Below are 20163 nucleotides of genomic sequence, written 5' to 3'. Positions count from 1 at the left end.
CAGCACCTCTGTACTTGGCTGGTCCCTTAGTAACCCAGTAGGAAAAAAATATCCACTGGGAGGTAGGATGTTGGGATTCTAGAACTCATCTTAAAAAGTCTGGAAAACCGGTAAATGAATTTGCCATCTCCAAGTCCACTCTATATATTATTAAAGCCAAGATAGTTTGTTTATTTTCTTCTGAATCCTATTCCATTATGCTACAAGAGCATTTAAAAAGGCACAGAACTCATAAGCATCTAGTTGACACTAAGACTCAACACCAGTAGTGATAACTACTGTTACTTCAAACGTTACATATGATGACATCAGATAGTAGTGACCACACAGAAAAAATCTGAACAAGAATTTATTTAAATTTACTGAAAGGATTAGAGCTGATATATAGGAGAACACTTACAACAACTTTTAGAGTTATGTCAACATAAAAGCAATTAGCTGTGGTTACGATAGCACATGCAATTCACTGCAAAGGTAAAAATACGTACATTACTCTCTCTAGACAAGGCTTCTATGTGAAGTTAGATTAGACGGGGTAAAAGAGCAAGTGAACTTGAAAGGATTGCACTTAGAAGTAAATGGGACACAGCTAGTATTTAAAAAGAGGAGACACACCTAATGCTAATCACTGTATTGTAGTACTAGCAAATTGCACACTTATTTTTTGAGTATATTATTCAATATACATATACATTAAGACTAAAGAATTTCAAACATCCACCTTCAAAGTATCCCTTTATTTCTGACCATCACATTTTGCTATTCATGTAACAGCATTTGAAACACGTAGTTATCATCCAAAGTTTGTGTTTATGGGACAAAAGACCTGGACCATCTATCCCCACTGGCCTTAAATGCATTTCCATCATCATCTATCAACTTGAAAGAACGACTGGGTAACGAAGGGAAACTAACCCATTTGAAGGAACTATTGACTGAAAGAAACTCTTAAAAATTTAGGAAAAAATGCCTAACAGAGAGCTCACCCAGAGCTACCTTCCTTTATTTTTAATGCAGTGTATGCTAGAATATCATGCTAAGACACATACTAGTAGCACATATGATTAAGAAATAGATTAATCCGAAAGATATGACATCTGGCTTTGGAAAGTTTTGTTTTGTCTTACATCTGAATTCTGTTTATGAAAAGACTGAAAAGGAACTGCTGTCAAGGACTTGTCCAAAGAATTAGGCTCTAGGTTTCCTGGTTTATACTTTCTTTGAAATCAATGAAAATATCCAGTTTTAGGCTAAACCTAAATACCTTGCTATTTCATGGCTTCATCTTCTCAACTTACAGAAAAGTGCAAAAAATTTTTTTAAAGTAATCTTACCCGGGCAATAGAACCTGACACGACCTACAATACAAAGCTATCCAAAGAATTTCTAACAATGAAATTTTAAGTTTTCTGTAGCTTATTATTTTGACATTTTACCCATTTCAACAAAATAACATATGCTTATTTTTTTTAATCCTACAAGCGGACAACTGCATCAGACGCAGTAAATTAGTTTTGTCCACAAAGAGGCTGTTTTCTGATATGGTAGCATTACTTTAAACTAAATTTTTGGATATAAAGATTTAATGAGTAATAAATCCACTAACGTAGACTAATTTTCACATAAATAAACCAGATTTGTTTCTCTGCCTACCTAAAATACAATTTACATGCATCAAAACATAGATTATTCTAAGATATGCCTTAGGAAAGTAATTTTGTACTTAAAACAAGTTTCATGATTGCTTTTCTCTTTTTGGGCAAAAGATGTATGTTATATATTAGTGACCAAATATAGATTTATTTCTTGAGTGGATTATTACACAGTAATCACGTATCCATTTAATGTCCAAAGTGATCTTGGGGCTGGGAGGCATTCCCTCACTGCACCATGTTCTATACAAGTTTCAACAGACAAATTTGCTTGCACAATGTCCTTTCTTAAATGACTCTTCATTCTTATTCCCTTAGATCATGAGTTCACATTTCAAAGTGCCCCCCACCATGTACAAACTTCACACTAGAATGTTCTTCTCAACTCTCCTATTTGTTATAAGGTGAGAGCTAAACATGATTACAATCAAGCGATTACTTATTTGAGGAAATAAAAAATTTAATAGATTAGATATAAATTTCATGACAGACATTTAGGAAGATAAATGTAGTCCTGATTTGGACCAGATTTTGACAACCAACTTAAATGGTGGTGATGCCATTGTCCTGTAGTGTGTCTGGAGTCTCTCTGTCCCTACTTGACCTCTCTGTGCCTGATTTTCCTCATCTACTTCTAATTCCGTAATTCTACAAATCTCATGTTGGTTGTGCCGAAAGTAGAACTGGATATATCAGAATAAAGCATCTGCTCTGTGTCACAAAGACCATATTTGTGAAAGAACTCATGAAAATTATTAGGCAAGAATACAAAGGATAAAGTGTAACAGGAAGTCTCATGTGAACAATATTCTGAAAGAGTAATGAGTAGAATCCTATTTCAACTGTAAATGGGTACCAATGTTTCTTGGCATTTTATTCTTCATAACCTCTACAAACTATTTTAAGTTGACCTGGTTTCTTTAACTTAAATATGACAGAAAAACAAAACCTATATTCTCCAAACTACTTGATAGCAGTAGTCAACCACTAATGATTTATGACAACTTCTTCTCACTTACTCAGCTCCTATCTTCAACCCCCTGCCTCCTTGTCAAATGGAAATGGCATAAGTGCAAAAGGGGGTTTAGCACTAAACTCTGCAGGCCTGGCTCACTTCTCCACTGAAGAACAGAACATGTGGAAAGGGTTTAAAATATTACTAAATCACAATGTAAAACTAAGTTCCACCTACCTCAGAACTGGCAGATATTAAAACACTATTCATTAAGTGCCTCTACAATAAGGATATTTGCTAACCGTGATATTTACTAAGATCAATATGTACATTTTGGGGGTTGTGTTTTGGTGAGTATTGCCCAAGTCTTCTAATTAGTTTGCTTCAAACACTTACTAGAAAAAAAGAACATTTTTGATCTCAGCCTACTTAAAAATAAAAACAAAGAATATTAAAACACATTTTAAGCCAAAGACATATTATATAAAGTGCTTCATCAACCAAATTCTCTGAAGTCTTAACAAGAAGGCTCAATAATGTTTATATACACACAGAGAAAATGTTAACAATTTAAACCTTTATAAATGGCAAAGAATTTTTTAAATGCTTAAGATAGCTTGTGGCATTCCTTCCTAGCTCTCATCTGGACACCCTAATGACTTTGTGAAATAGATCTTCAGAGAGGCTGTCAATAATGATAGAAAATTTTTTGAAAATTTGTTAAGATTATGTAACATTCAAAAATTAATATTTTTAATTTGCCAAGTTAAAATTCCTGAATTCCTTTTCTCCAGTAACTGGCAACATTATTACCAATGGAAGAAAACTTATTTTATATGTTGGTATGATTTTAAATGAGTCCATTTGTTGTGGGTTTTTCTGTCAGACAATAAAAGCTGCGCTCATATAGTTATGCCGTCTGAACCTCTTTTTACATTACGTTGGCAGCTGAAGTAGTGGGTTTAGACTTTGCTCCCCTAATTTTTTCTATTAACTCTCCCGAAGCCACTTTGATGACTATTATCACTAAAATCAGGATAGCTGTGCTCACTGCTTACTATTTAAATACTCTGTTTTCTAGGTAGCAAAACAAAAAGTTTTACTTTATAAATTTCAGACAAGCTTTCTGTTCTTCTTCAGTGCAAACATCCTAAAACAGCACAAAGTCATTCAGCTATTCAGAGGATGAAGTCAGTTTATGTAGTGCTTAAAGTAGAATCCCAGATATTCTGGAAAGGAAACAGCCCATGTGGGAGGACAGTACATTTTCAACATCTTCAGTGGGTGAAGATTATTTTTATCTGAAATTCCAGATAAAATATTTTTAGCTTTACTTTACAGGTACTGCTGAAGTTGTAACAGAAATAGTCTTTCACTGAGGCATGTAGCCACCTTGTCTTACAGTCTGTGGTAAGTAACTTTTAGGCATTCCTTCATCAAGCGCAGCCTCCATCCCAACTGTTTCAAATCTCTCTACTTGTCCCTCAGTACCTAGACCAAAAACATTTGCTGTAGGAACTTCTTGAAACATTTTCATTTGCCCAGATCCATTGGACTGTGAAATATGATCTGAAATCTGCTGCTGTTTAAGTCTAACAAAATCTTCTTCATTGACTGATGAACCTTGCTTTGACCTTTCAAAATGTGAAATAACTGGACTGGTTTCATGTTGACTACAGTTTTGTTTGAAATACTGTTGTCTGGGCAAAATGCCGTCACTGCCCTCTACATTATCTACCAGCTGTAGATCTTCTGGCCGTTCTTCGGAATCTAACAAAGGCTGGGTAGACTCGGATCTTGAGAAGACTTGGACTGACGGAACCTGGTGTCTGTAGCCACTGTGCACCACAGTGGAATACTGGACAGTGCTCGAAGTGTTTTGTGCAGATTCATTTTCATCACTGCTAGAAATGCTTGGCCTAGAAGATGACATGCACGAAGACCCTCCAATACCACTGCTGTGTCCTTCAGTACTAATTTTTTCCTTCTTGAATAGCTCCAATGATTTCAGATCTTCTGTAAAGGGCTTTCTGTCGTTTGCTTCTATTTCCACAACACTTACATCAGTGAAATTGCCATCTGAATACATTTGATCTTTTGGATTAAAATTATGCTAAGAAAGAGAGAAAAAGGATTATACACTGGTATATATTCATTCAGAAACACTGAAATACATACATATGGCAAATATTAGTCAAAGCATCTCGGAAACTTCTCAGTAACCTTCCATGGTACAGGGATAAGCTATATCACTAAATCACTGTCAACTACCTGAATCACAGATATTGTGAAATGATTCTAAAAAGTATAAATCAGGCTGTATTTCCCAAGAATTCCAAATCAATATCGTTGGTGTTACATTTTGATAAGTTAAGGGTCTACAAATAGTATTTCACATTTTATTCATGCCTAGACTAGGATTAATTCGACAGAAAAACTAGGAAACATTAAGAAAAATCAAACTCAAATGACTGAAATTTCATAGAATATGAAATATACAATGCATTTTAATCTGTTAATATAAAATTTAGGATTATTAGAAGGTAATAAATACAAATCATTTCTCCTTAAGGAAGTTCAAAGATATTAGCGTAGGATTCCAGAAATCATATCATCAATGTTAAAATGGTAGACTGTTAAATTAGATTTTAACATCCAATCCAAAATGCTTGCCTTAGAACAGAGTTAACACATAGCAGTATTAACACTCTGGACTTGCAAATTGAAAACTTAAATATTTTTAATGTTTACTGAATAAAATTAGGAATTAGAACAAATATACTATGATGATGATAAACTCCTTCAATGTGTAGGTATTATTTAAAATTTTCATCTATGTACTATTTTGTTTGTGTTTACTTTTTGATTCAGTCTATCTTTTGGTTGAACTGTACAACTGTATCGTAATATGCTGTGTATTATAAACAAACCAGAAACATTTTATCTTACCCTTGGAGGTGTGTGAGGGGACCACTGGGCAATATGACTCTTTGAAGGATCTGGAACATTAGGCCAGATGTGTTTTTTTATTCTGGAGAGAAAAGAAATACGGCATATGTAGACCCACATATAATGAACAATGAATATGCCCTATTTCTAAACATGTTCATCAAAGAATCTTAAGAATCAAACTGGGGCTGGCCCCGTGGCCGAGTGGTTAAGTTTGCACACTCTGCTTCAGCGGCCCAGGGTTTCACCAGTTCAGATCCTGGGTGCAGACATGGCACTGCTCATTGGGCCATGTTGAGGCGATGTCCCATGTGCCACAACTAGAAGGACCAACAACTGAAAAATATGTAACTATGTACTGGGGGGATTTGGGAGGAAAAAGAAAAAAAAAAAAAAAAAAAAAAGAATGAAACCAATTAAATAAACCCAAAAATACCTACTATACCCCAAACCCAACAAAAAAATTATTTTTCTTATAACCAATATAAAAATACTGTTAAAAATGCATAAGGATCTTAATCTAGTCATAATAAAAAATTGTTAAGGCTAGAGAGGAGCCTGGAAAGACTGCGGTGTAGGAGACTATGAACTCACCTCCCACAGACAAAACAAATTTACAACTACCCTTGGAACGATTACCCCTGAGAGAGAACTGAAAACTGGATAAAAAGAACCCCCACAATAATGGACAGTACTGGATGAGGTGGAAGAGGCAGAAACTCCTTTCTGGAGAGGAAAAAGCCACATTTTAGCTGTGACACTTCACAGCCAGGACCAATCTTAAGGTATGAAGCTTTCCCTGAAGGAGTTGGGGATCTGAAAAGGACAGCTTTGCCACAATAAGCAGCTTTTGAACTCAACACAACCAAGATGAGTGTCATAATATCTGGCTTTGCTGGCTATTAACAACAATGGGGAATACCCCCAGAAAAGCTATCAGACATAAGAGAAAGAAAAGTCTGCTCTTAAAAGGCTCATGCACAAATTCACCCATTTTGGAAAGAAACCTAAAATCACCAGAAAGAAAGGTGCGCAGTCCTTTGGTGAAAAGAGACTCGCTTGATAGGCTCTGGGCATTTCTCGGCGAGGCAGGAGGTGGCTGAGACCGCCTCCCCAGGGACTCAGACATTGGCCACAGCCATTATTGTGACATAGTTCAGGTATGCTGACACAGATGCTGGCAGACACCACTGGAGTTCTTCCCCTGGCCTATTAGCACAGGAGTCTGCCCCACCCACTAGAGCACTGATTTAATCCAACTCAGCCAGGGCAGGCAGCCCATCCTACGGACTGGCCCCAAGCAACAGTAAGCCCTCAGGCAACTTGTGGGCCCACATACATGACGTGTCTGGGGCTTCTGCAGCAGGGCGAGTGGGTCTGCTTCAGTGAGTCAAGGCATGTGCCCGGGGTAGAACTATGTTTATGGAGTGTATGGGCCTGTGGGTGGTGGGGCTTGTCAGCTGCAGCAGACTTGTGCTTCTCAAACAGCCACACAGAGGATCAGCCCCACATTCCAATGCCTGAAACAACTGGATGCTCTCATGCCTGGGACTGGCCCCACCCAGCTGTGCTACTGAGAGAGCTGAAAACAGCTTTGCAGGCTGGAGGCCTATAGCAATTGGAGCGTCTGAGCCTAGCAACCAGCCATGCTGGGGGCCTATTCCCTTAACAGAAAAACTGCAGTAGGAATGAGCTATTAGACCCTGAAGCCAACTGTGCTGGGGCTCCCTGTGCCTGATAAAGTGACTGAAGGGAGTGTAGCAGCTGCATGCAGCTAAGCATTACAACCAGGCAGCCAGGGGGAAAGACTAGTCTCCCTGGGCACCTGCAGCAAGAGGAACCCGACCACAACAGAAGGACACATGTAGCCCACACAGGGGACAATCCTGGAACATCCAGAACTGGTGACAAGATGCAAGCAAACTGCTGGGCCTCAAAAGGCATCTCTTATATAAGACCACTTCTCCAAGACTGGGAGAGGTAGCTGATCTATCTAATATATAGATATAAGCACAGAAAAAGCAGCAAAATGAGGAGACAAAGGAATATGTTCCAAATAAGGGAACAGGACAAATCCTCAGAAAAAGAACTAAATGAAAGAGAAAACAGAGATAAACAATCTATCTCATAAAGAGCACAAACTAATAGTCATAAGGATGCTCACTGATCTTGGGAGAAGAATGGATGAATTCAGTGAGAACTTCAAAAAAGAATTGGAAAATATAAAAAAGAACAATCAGAACTAAGAATACAATAATGGAAATGAAAACTTCAGTAGAGGGACTCAACAGCAGAGAAGAAGATATAGAAGAACAGATCAGCAAGCTGGACGAAATACTAGAGGAAATCACCCAAGCTGAAAAGAAAAAAGAATTAAAAAGAATGAGGACAGTCTAAGGGGGACTTTGGGACAACATCAAGTGCAATAACATCCGTATTACAGGTGACTCAGAAGGAGAAGAAAGAGACAAAGGGGCAGAAAATCGATTTGAAGAAATAATAGCTGAAAACTTTCCTAACCTAAGAAAGGAAACAGACATCCAGGTACAGGAAGCACAGAGAGCACCAAACAAGATAAAGCCAAAGAGGCCCACATCAAGACACATTACAATTAAAATGTCAAGAACTAAAGAGTGAATCCTAAAAGCTGCAAGAGAAAAGCAACAAGTGACATACAAAGGAAACCCTATAAGGCTATCAGCGGACTTCTCAGCAGAAATTTTACAGGCTAGAATTCTAGGGAGTGGCAAGATATTAAAAGTGCTGAGAAGAAAAAACCTACAGCCAAGAATACTCTACCTGGCAAGGTTATCATTCAGAATGGAAGGAGAGTGAGTTTCCCAGGCAAGCAAAAACTAGAGGAGTTTATCACCAATAAACCAGCCTTACAAGAAATGCAAAAGGGACTTTAAGTGGAAAAGACCATAAATAGGAATAAGAAAATTATCAAAAACAAAACAATAAAACCACAGAATACACAATCTTTTCAAATGCACATGGGACATTCTCCTAGATAGATCACATATTAGGCCACAAAACAAGTCTCAATAAATTTAAGAAGACTGAAATAACACCAAGCATCTTTTATGACCACAACGGTATGAAACTAGAAATCAACTACAGGAATAAAACTGAAAAGCCACAAATATGTTGACATTAAACAAAATGCTACTGAACAACTATTGAGACAATGAAGAAATCAGAGGATAAATAAAAAAATACCTGGAGACAAATGAAAATGAAAATACGACATGCCAAAATCTATGGAATACAGCAAAAGTGGTTCTAAGAGACAGGTTTAGAGTAATACAGGCCTACCTCAACAAACAAGAAAAACCTCAAATAAACGATCTAACAGTATACCTAAAGGAACTGGAAAAAGAAAAACAAACAAGCCCAAATCAGTAGAAGGAAGGAAATAAAAATCAGAGCAGAAATAAGTGAAATAGAAGCTAAAAAAAAAAAAAGAAAAAAATCAATGAAACGAAGATAAGGTTTTTTGAAAAGATAAACAAAATTGACAAACCTTTAGTTAGAGTCACCAAGAAAAAGAGTAATCAAAGAGGAGAAATTACAACAGATATCTCAGAAATACACAAGATCATAAGAGAATACTACAAAAAGCTATACAACAACAAACTGGATAATCTAGAAGGAATGGATAAGTTCACAGAATCTGACAACCTTCCAAAACTGAATAGAGAATCTGAATAGACCAAACACCAGTAAGGAGATCAAAACAGTAATCGAAAATCTCCCCAAAAATAACTAGCCCAGGACCAGATGGCTTCCCTGGTGAATTCTACGAAACATTGAAAGAAGACTTAATACTTCCCAGACCGTTCCAAAAAATTGAAGAGGAGGGGACGCTTCCTAACTCATTCTATGAGGTCAACGTTACCCTGATACCAAACCAGAAAACGACAACACAAAAAAAGAAAATTACAGGCCAATACCTGATGAATATCGATGCAAAAATCCTCAACAAAATACTAGCAAATCGAACACAACAATACATTAAAGACATCCTACACCACGATCAAGTGAGATTTATTCCAGGGACGTAGGGATAAACATCCACAGATGAATCAACGTGATACACCACATTAATGAAATGAAGAATAAAAATCACATGATCATCAATAGATGCAGAGAAAGCATCTGACAAGATACAGCATCCATTTATGATGAAAACTCTGAATAAAATGGGTATAGAAGGAAAATACCTCAACATAATAAAGGCCATATATGAGAAACCCACAGCTAATATCATACTCAATGGAGAAAAACTGAATGCTATCCCTCTAAGAACAGGAACCAGAGAAAGATGCCCACTTTTGCCACTCTTATTTAACGTGGTACTGAAAGTCCTAGTCAGAGAAATCAGGCAAGAAAAAGAAATCAAGGGGATCCAAATTGAAAAGGAAGAAGAGAAACTGTCACTATTTGCAGATGACATGATTTTGTATATAGAAAAGCCTAAAGAATCCACTAAAAAACTTTTAGAAATAATAATACGGTAAAGTTACAGGATACAAAATCAACATACAAAAATCAGTTGTGTTTTTATACACTAACAATGAAGTAGCATAAAGAGAAATTAATAACACAATCCCATTTACAATTGCAACAAAAATAATAAAAAACTTAGGAATAAATTTAACCAAAGAGGTAAAAGACCTATACACTGAAAACTATGAAACACTGTTAAAAGAAATTGAAGATGACACAAATAAATGGAAAGATATTCTATGCTCTTGGATTGTAAGAATTCACTTAGTTAAAATGTCCATACTTCCTAAAGCAATCTACAGAGTCAATGCAATCCCTATCAGAGGTCCAACAATATTTTTCACAGAAATAGAACAAAGAATCCTAAAATTTATATGGAACAACAAAAGACCCCAAATAGCTGAAAGAATTCTGAGAAAAAGAACAAAGCTGGAGGTATCACACTTCCTGATTTCAAAATATACTACAAAACTGTAGTAATCAAAACAGCATGGTACTGGCACAAAAACAGAAATACAGATCAATGGAACAGAATTAAGAGCCCAGAAATAAACCCACACATCCATGGACAGCTAATTTTTGACAAGGGAGAAAAGAATATACAATGGAGAAAGGAAAGTCTCCTCAATAAATGGTGCTGGGAAAACTGGACAGCCAGATAGATGCAAAAGAATGAAAGTAGACCACTATCTTATTACACCATACACAAAAATGAACTCAAAATGGAATAAAGACTTGAATGTAAGATCTGAAACCATAAAACTTCTAGAAGAAAACATAGGCAGTACACTCTTTGAAATAGGTCTTAGCAGCATATTTTCAAATACCATGTCTGACCAGGCAACTGAAACAATAGAAAAAATAACAAATGGGACTACATTAAACTAAAAGCCTTCTGCAAAGTGAAGGAAACCACAAACAAAATGAAAAGACAACCTACCAGGTGGGAGAAGATATTTGCAAACCATATATCTGATAAGGGGTTAATATCCAAAATATATAAATAACTCACATATCTCAACAACAGAAAAACAACCGAATTAAAAAATGGGCAAAAGACCTGAACAGACATTTTTCCAAAAAAGATATACAGACAGCCACAGGCACATGAAAAGATGTTCAACATCACTAATTATTAGGGAAACAAAAATCAAAACTACAATGAGATATCATCTCACACCTGTCAAAGTGGTTATAATTAATAAGACAAGAAATAACAAGTGTTGGAGAGGATGTGGAGAAAAGGGAACTCTCACACACTGCTGGTGGGAGTGCAAACTGGTGCAGCCACTATGGAAAAAACTATGGAGATTCTTAAAAAAATTAAGAATAGGACTACTTATGATCCAGCTATTCCACTGCTGGGTATTTATCTACAGAACATGAAAACACAAATATGTAAAGATACATGCACCCCTATGTTCACTGCAACATTATTCACAGTAGCCAAGAGTTGGAAGCAACCTAGGTGCCCATCAAGGGATGAATGGATAAAGAAGATGTGGTATATACACACAATGGAGTACTACTCAGCCATAACAAAAAGATGAAATCTTGCCATTTGCGACAACATGGATGAACCTTGAGGGTATTATGCTAAGCAAAATAAATCACAGGGAGAAAGTCAAATATTGTATGATCTTACTTGTAAATAGAAGATAAAAACAACAACACACAAATTGAAATATAATGATGTACACCTGAAATTTATATGTTATTAACTAACGTTACCTCAATTAAAAAAATTGTTAAGGCTAAAGCTAGTTATCAGTATTCAATTAAAAAATATCTCTGAAAACAAATCCTATAATAAAAGCCACTTCATCACAAACTGTTGTGGTACACCTCCTCCCAAGAACAATAGAAAAAGCAAAAATGTTCAATTTCTAACTGAAAGAAGCCAGATAACAAATATATTTTCACATTGGTACCAGCTAAAATAAGATAAATTTGATTTTTTACAAGGAAGAAAGGCTAATGATATTAAAAATACCCAATTAATTTAGAATATCCCCATCATCAAAAGCCAACATAAGTATTTTACCTTAATATAGTTCCTAGCCCAAAGTTAGAAGTTTCTAAGTGTAAATTAAGTATACAGGAAGTGAGGAATCTAAGAATAAATTCAAATATAAAAATAAAGATGAGTAATAAGATCCTACCAGATTGACGCTACTGGGGGAACAACTATAAACTCTGGACATAACATGAAAAGCAATCAAGTTAACAACCCAGATGAACAACTAACCAAGCAATGAGTGAATTCTCTGAAAGACACAAATTACCAAAACAGACTGAAAAAGAAAACTTCAATAGCCCTATATTTATAAAGAAAGTAAATTTTTAATTAAAAGTCTTCCCACAAAGAAAAATGGCAGGCCCTGATGGCTTCATCTGTGAATTTTATCAAACATTTAAAGAGGAAAAATACCAATCCTACACAAACTCTCCTAGAAAATAGAGGAGGTAACATGTCCCAATTAATTTTCTGAGGCCATTCATTTTCTGAGGTAATCTGTATTACCCTGATTCCAAAACTAGACAAAGACATCATAAAAAAAGTATTGACTAATATCACTCATGAACATAGATGCAAAAATTATTAACACACTGAATCCAGCAAAATCTGAGGAATGAAAGGATGGTTTAACATCTGAAAATCAATGAATAAAATTCACCACATTCATGGAAGAAAAGAGAAATATCATGATTTCAATAGATGCAGAAAAAGTATTTGACAAAATTCAACAATGATTCATGATAAAAACTCTCAGCAAAAAGAAATTCAAGAGAACTTCCTCAATTTACAGCTAACATCACATGCAATGGTGAAAGACTGAATGCCTTCCCCCCTAAAATCAGGAATAGTGGAAAGATGTGGCTCTTACCACTTCTATTCAACACTGTACTGGAGAGGTCTTAGCCAGTACAATAAGTAAATGAACTAAAAGCATAAAGATTGGAATAGCCATCTTCACTTGCAGGCAACATGATTGCATATGTAGAAAATCCTAAGGAATCCAAACAGCCACTAGAGTAAATGAATTTATCAAGGTCTCAGTACACAAGATCAACATACTAAAAAAATGGATTGCATTTCTATACGCTAGCAATGAACAGCTAGAAAATAAAAATTTTTTAAAATTCCATTTACAATAGTATAAAAAATACTTAGGAATAAATTTAACATAAGATATACAAGGCCCATCCACTGAAAACTACACAACATTGCAAAAGGAAATTAAAGAAAACCCAGTAAGTATATCATGTGTATGGACTAAAAGACTCACGTGACTCATGAACATGTGAACTCATGTTCAGACTGGATTTTTCCCTAAACTGATTTAGAGATTCAATAAAATCTCAATCAAAACTCTAACATGTTTTTTTAGAAAATTGATTAGCTGATATTAAAATTTATATGAAAAGACAAAGAACCTAGCCAAAATAATTTTGAAAAAGAAGATGTTGGAGGAATTCCACTACCTGCTCTTAAAACTTAATACAGAGCTATGATAATCAAGACTGTGTGGTATTGGCATGAATAGACATATGGATCAATGGAACAGTATTGGAAGTTCACAAATAGATCCAGACTTACATGGACAATTGATTTTGGCAAAAGCATCAAGGGAATTCAACAGGAAAAAGTCTTTTCAATAAATGATGCTGGAATGGCTACCTATACCTACGGGAAAAAATGAACTCTGACCCTGATCTTACACCATGCACAAAAATTCTAAATAGATCATAGACATAAGGCTAAAATGATTAAACTTCAAGAGGAAAACACAGGAGAACATATTTTTGACACTGGGTTAAGCAAAGATTTCTTAAACAGGAGATAAAAATCTAAGAACCATAAAAAAACCCCAAATAAATACTACTCAGCCATAAAAAAAGACAAAATTGGCCCATTCACAACAACGTGGATGGACCTCGAGGGGCGAAATAAGCCAGTCAGAGAAAGACGAACTCTATATGACTCCACTCATAGGTGGAAGTTAGTATATTGATAAGGAGATCAGATCGGTGGTTACCAGGGAAAAGGGGGGGTGGGGGGAGGGCACAAAGGGGGAAGTGGTGTACCCACAACATGACTAACAAAAATGTACAACTGAAATCTCACAAGGTTGTAATCTATCATAACATTAATAAAAAAAAAATACAAAACAGAAAAATGCAAAATGCTGAATGTGAGACTGAGTGACCAGGAAAATTTTACGAATAATTTCTGCAGAGACTATGGTGTTTTAACCTCAACACCAACAATTAGCTAGGAAGTTATTAAAAACAATGGGAAAAGCATTACAAAGTACATGCATAGGATGAGTGATTTCAAAACCAGCCTGAGCAACCTTGCAAAGTCTCATCTTATTTTTAGAATAATCTCATGAATTTTGACTTCAACCAAGAACAGAAATAACAGGATCATGTAAAAACTATAGACTGAGGTCGGTCAGGTTACCAGATGATTGTTGGAAATGGAATGTGGGAATATGGGACTACATTATATATCCTAACCACTCCATGTTTTGTTTGTTTTCCTTTAAATTTCCTTAGAATAAATTGCAATGGGACTTTGAGTGAAAAAAAAACCCAAAAACCCCAAATAAAATGGACTTCATCAAAATGAAAAACTTTTGCTTTTCTCAAGTCACAGTTAAGAAAACAAAAATGCAAGCCACAGACCAGAATTTGCAAAATATACATTTGACAAATATTTTGTAACCAGAATAAAGAACTCTTACAGCTCAATATTAACAAGACAAACAACCCAACTTAAAAATGGTCTAAAGATTTCAAACAACACATTACAAAGGAAGATATGTAAGTGGCACATGAAAAGATCCTACTAGTTACCAGGGAAATGGACATTAAAACCATAATGAGATAGCACTATCACCCATGAGAAAGAACAGCTAAAATTAAAAACCCTGACAAGTACCAAGTGTTGGTGAAGATATGGAACAACTGGAACTCTCACATTTGCTGTTGGGAACACAACATGGTATAGCCACTTTGAGGAACAGTTTAACAGTTTCTTATAAAGTTAAGTATGCACTTAACCATATGACCCAGCAACACCAATACTAGGTATTTACTCAAGATAAATAACATATGCCCTCACAATGATTTGTATGCAAATGCTCATAGCAACATAATTTATAATAGCCAAAAATGAAAGAAACAACCTGAACTTCCACAACAGATGTATGGATAAATTTTGATACAGCTACACTACAGAATACTCTTCAGCAATAAAAAGAAAAATATTAGTATATGCAACAACACAGATGAATCTCAAAAATATTCTAAGCAAAAGATGTCACACACAAAAGACTACATGCTGTTTGATTCTATTTATATGAAATCCTAGAAAAGGCAAAACTACAGTCACAGACAGCAAATCAGTGATTGCGTGGGGCCAGGGGTTGAGGGAGAGGATAGACTACAAAACAGAATGAGGAAACATTTTAGGGTTATAGTCATGTTCTCTATCTAGATTGTGGTAGTAGTTACACATCTGTAGACATTTATAAAAATTCATCAAACGGTACTCTTAAAAGGAATGAATTTTATTGTGTGTAAATTATAGCTCAATAAAGCTGGGGGAAAGCTGCAAAAATATGAATAAGGGTACTTACAAGTCTCGTTTATTAAAGCAGAACAATACTCCCAAAAGGGTTGTCAAGAGGAATGCTAAGCAAACAGGCACAACTATGGCTTCAATTTCTCCTTGAGCTAAAAGACAGAAAGAGGTAGGAAGGAAAATAATTGTTGACACATATGCTAAAGAGAAATAATGCAACTTCCCAACCAGATTACATTTGAAAAGATGAAATCCTGTCCTAATTCTTTTTACAGCCTTTACAGAGTGTTTTTCCCCCTCTTGGTAGATCATATCCTAGCCACTTATGCCTTCCATAGCAAGGCCACATAGTACGCATAAATTATGATGTCAGTTGGGGGAATAAAATGATTCGTTCAGTTTATTGGCTAACCTGGTAAGTTAGAGCTTTCAAACTTAACCATTTATTACATTTATGATCTGCACTCAGCAGAATCCTAGCAAAAGCTTATCTTTGAGTTCTGTGAGTACTGGGCAGAACTGGAAAAGCTCTAAAGCAATCTTAATAATTGAACTACAAATGTAACCTACAAGGAATAAAAATGTAACCTTTAGGGAAATTTTTAATAGTTATTTTCTGTTTTCAAAAAGACGATGTATCTGATATAGGGCTAAGAATTTTAGGAGAATCTTAGGCACAAGGAGTGGCAAAAGCAGGAACAGCATCATTTAAAAAGCAACAAGTCTAAGATTCCTAAATACCACATGAATCCTTATCTGCATTTACAAGACAGCTTATTAATCAACTGAATCCACTAATTGGGAAAATTTATATTGGCAATATCTTTTTTGTTTTTTGAAGATGATTAGCCCTAAGCTAACATCTGCCACAAATCCTCCTCTTTTTGCTGAGGAAGACTGGCCCTGAGCTAACATCCATGCCCATCTTCCTCTACTTTATATGTGGGATGCCTGCCACAGCATGGCTTCACAAGCAGTGTGTAGGTCCGCACCCGGGATCTGAACCGGCGAACCTCAGGCTGCCAAAGCAGAATGTGTGAACTCACCAGCTGTGCCACTGGGCTGGTCCCTATATTGGAGATATTTTTTAATGATTTACCTTATGGTTGTTTCTTGTTGACTCTTCCAGCCCCCTTTTAATTAGTCTTTGACAGGAAAAAATCTATGAAAGTAACACTGCAGTCATATAATATTCACTATGTCTTATCTTTCTACCACATATATCCCTTTGTAAGTAATTTTACATCTTTTTTTTTTTCAAAATTATTTTATTTTTTCCTTTTTCTCCCCAAAGCCTCCCAGAACATAGTTGTATATTCTTAGCTGTGGGTCCTTCTAATTCTGGCACATGGGATGCCGCCTCAGCATGGTTTGATGAGCAGTGCCATGTCCTCGCCCAGGACTCGAACTGGCGAAACACTGGGCCGCTGCAGTGGAGCGTGCAAACTTAACCACTCGGCCACCAGGCCGGCCCCAGTAACTTTACATCTTATGAAGCCTAGGAAGTCATCAAATCAGATCAATGCTTGAGAATAAACTATAGGTTGGTAAATAACTCTTGAATGCTAAGGTTCTCATATACATAGATATATGCCAAATCAAATTTAGGCAGAACCTTTCCTTTACTGCTGCTAAACTTCTGCTTATATTTTCATGCCTTGGACCTTTACTCATGCTGCTCTAAGATGGCTTCTTTTTCCTATTTGTCCACATTCTAACTTCAAGGCTCAAACATTATCTGCTCCACAAAATCTTTAACGGTGAAACTCCCCCCACCGATATGTTTAAATTCCTACTCTAGTTACCGTCTAAATCACCCAAATGGCTCTCCATTTGTTTTGTTTCTTATGCCGTATTTCTTCAACTAAGGTCCCCAGGAGCAAGGCCCATGCCATATGGAGAAACCATAATGAATCCATAAAATAGACAGGTCAGTGAAAAAAGCAGATGATGAAGTAATACTACTAAGTATGATCTAATTTTGGAAAAAATGTATGCATAGAAAAAACTAGAAGGATATACAAACATGTTAAGAGATTATCTTAGATGAAGGATTAGGAGTGATTTTTCTTCCTCTTTGTATTTTTACTGTATAAATTCCCTATAATGAACATTACTTTTATAATCAGGATAATATTTAAAAGTTTATTATTTTTATTTTTCTAAAGATCATGGCACAAAGTTTTATTTCAAATACTATTTGTTACATATATGTTCTATTAACATGTCACCACAAATCTTATCCCAGAAACTATATTCACTATTGGCCATCACAGCAAAGCTCAGGATCTATTTTACGTAGTCACTCATCCGTTTATTCTCCCATTCAGCAATCATTCAACCAACAAGGAATATGGAGTTTAGTGTTTATTATTCATTGTGTTGGTACTTGGGGGTAGGGGCTACAAATACAATTACAGTAAAATAAGGTAATTTCTATAATTATTCAAAATGTAGTAAGAACAAGAAAGAATACAGCTTAAGTCTGCTTTAGGGAGGCTACAGAAACAGACAAAACAAAAGACGGTGAGAAGCTAACCTAGGGCAACACACTAGGAAAAGACAGAGAAAGGTGGAGAAAATGATGAGAAACTTAGGGTCAAAGAAAGGGATTATGAGAGGGCAAAGACAAACAGTAATTAAGAGGCCCGATCAACAGGACTTGATCCTTGGCTTATCTAACTGAAAAAGATATGAAGAAATTGCATTTACATTTCTGGTTTTGGCAAAGAGCTGGATGGTTGTGGCATGGAACAAAGAAAGATAAATGTATTTGGGAAGGAAAGAGAGGATGGATAAAGTCATGGACAGGGAGTTTGAATAGGCAGTAAGAAAAGAGCTCTTGAACAGAGTTCTGGAGAATACAAAACATTTAAAAGCAGAGTGGAAAAGGAAATCAGGAAAGAAGTACCAGAAGGGAGGAGACTCAGGAGAATGCTATTAAAAAAACAAAGAAAAGTTCAGCGAACCAAGGTAAGAGGTAGTTTCAAGGATGGAGAGGCCAACAGAGTCAAATACTGAGAAGTGTAGGAAAAAAAGATTAATACTAAAAACCATGCACTGGATATGACAACTAAGAGGTCTTCTATGAGTGGTACGAGAGAGGTTTCAGTGGACTGGTGGGCTGGAAGCCTGGTTCCAGGAGGTTAAAGACTGAGCTGGAAGTATGGAAGAGGAGACAGTAAGGGTGGAGCAGTCTTTCCAGCAACCTGCCTAAAAAAGGAAGGAACAAGGGAAGAAGGAAAGAGACAACACCCAAGTTTTGCCAGTGAAAAAATGAACCCATTTAGAAAGATATAAAAACTCTTTTGGGATTTATAGAGTATAGGTGAAATTAGAAACAGTTAATCAAACAACAAAAAAGTTGAGGAAAAATATTTCTATAGTTTAAAGGAAGAACCAAAACCAGATAAACAACAATATAAAAATCATAATTTATTAACACTGCATTTCTATGAATCCAAAGATGCACTTTTAACAAAATTTTAGCATATAAACTAAGTCAATTATTAGCATGATTAAATTTTAAAAAGAAATAAAGAGAGAAAAAAAAGATCAAAAGTCATTACTTCTTACCAAACTTTGGTGTGGTAAATGTGAATTCTGGACCATACTTTCCACCTTCATCTGTGTATGCTGCCATTCGTACCATGTACAAAGTGTCACTAGTCAAAGAGGACAGTGTATATTCTGTGTGGGAAGAATCCACGTTTACGGCTGAAAGAAATCAGTAAGTGTGCTTTATTCAACTACTCAAGTGTTTTTGCTTCATCTGGCCTATATTTGACACTGAGAAAGTATTTAAAAACGAATAAAAATATATTTCATCAGAAAACGATTTTCATACTCTGACAATATTCTTCAATAAGCACAACACAATATTTCTTTAACAGTACAACCATAATGCATATTCTCAGGTGTTTCTTCTTTGAGGATAATATACCATACAGTAATTGTCGCTTAACAACAGGGATAAAATCTGAGAAATGCATCATTAGCTGATTTCGTCGTTGTGTGAACATCACAGAATGTACTTACACAAACCTAGGTGGTACAGCCTACTAAACACCTGGGCTATATGACACTGATCTTACAAGACCACTGTCATATATGTGGTCTGTACTTGACAGAAATATCGTCATGCGGTATGTGACTATACTAAGATGTGTAACATAAGCAGGTGAGACTTAAATTAGTATTTAAAAGCTCAAGAAAAAAACATCTGATTCTTTAATAACTGATATAGTTTTATTACCAGTTTCATTTCCAATGATGGTTCTATAAAATATAGTATAATTTCTGATGAATCCATTCTGAACATCAACAGGAAGTTGGTCCCACTCTAAGACAGCTTCATTTTTCCCCACTTTTTTTGTCCGAACAGTAGGTCCTTTGGAAGGCGCTAGAACAGAATAAAGGTATTTGCTAACTGAAAATCATTAGAACTTAGTAAAATTTCATCATGAAATTATTTGAACATAATGAGACATATTCTTATTTAA

The 20163-nt window shown here is 35.8% G+C and overlaps 1 protein-coding gene across 3 annotated transcripts in view; it reads right to left on the bottom strand.

Annotated features, from left to right (window-relative positions):
- Positions 1-336: 336 nt before the first annotated feature.
- Positions 337-20163, bottom strand: part of IL6ST (interleukin 6 cytokine family signal transducer) — a 58841-nt gene continuing 39014 nt past the window's right edge. For all 3 annotated transcript variants that reach the window (XM_046671081.1, XM_046671082.1, XM_046671083.1), the window contains 5 exons: positions 19917-20063; positions 19238-19378; positions 15717-15813; positions 5557-5638; positions 337-4720 (listed from right to left, as the gene is read on the bottom strand). In XM_046671081.1, the coding sequence (XP_046527037.1) occupies positions 3980-4720; positions 5557-5638; positions 15717-15813; positions 19238-19378; positions 19917-20063 (1208 nt within the window). In that variant the 3' untranslated portion in view covers positions 337-3979. The remainder of the gene's footprint in view (positions 4721-5556; positions 5639-15716; positions 15814-19237; positions 19379-19916; positions 20064-20163) is intronic.

The sequence above is a fragment of the Equus quagga genome, chromosome 9 (assembly GCF_021613505.1).
Source record: "Equus quagga isolate Etosha38 chromosome 9, UCLA_HA_Equagga_1.0, whole genome shotgun sequence".
Classification (NCBI taxonomy): domain Eukaryota; kingdom Metazoa; phylum Chordata; class Mammalia; order Perissodactyla; family Equidae; genus Equus; species Equus quagga.
Note: the sequence above shows the minus strand (reverse complement) of the source record. Positions and strands in the feature narration are given on the sequence as shown.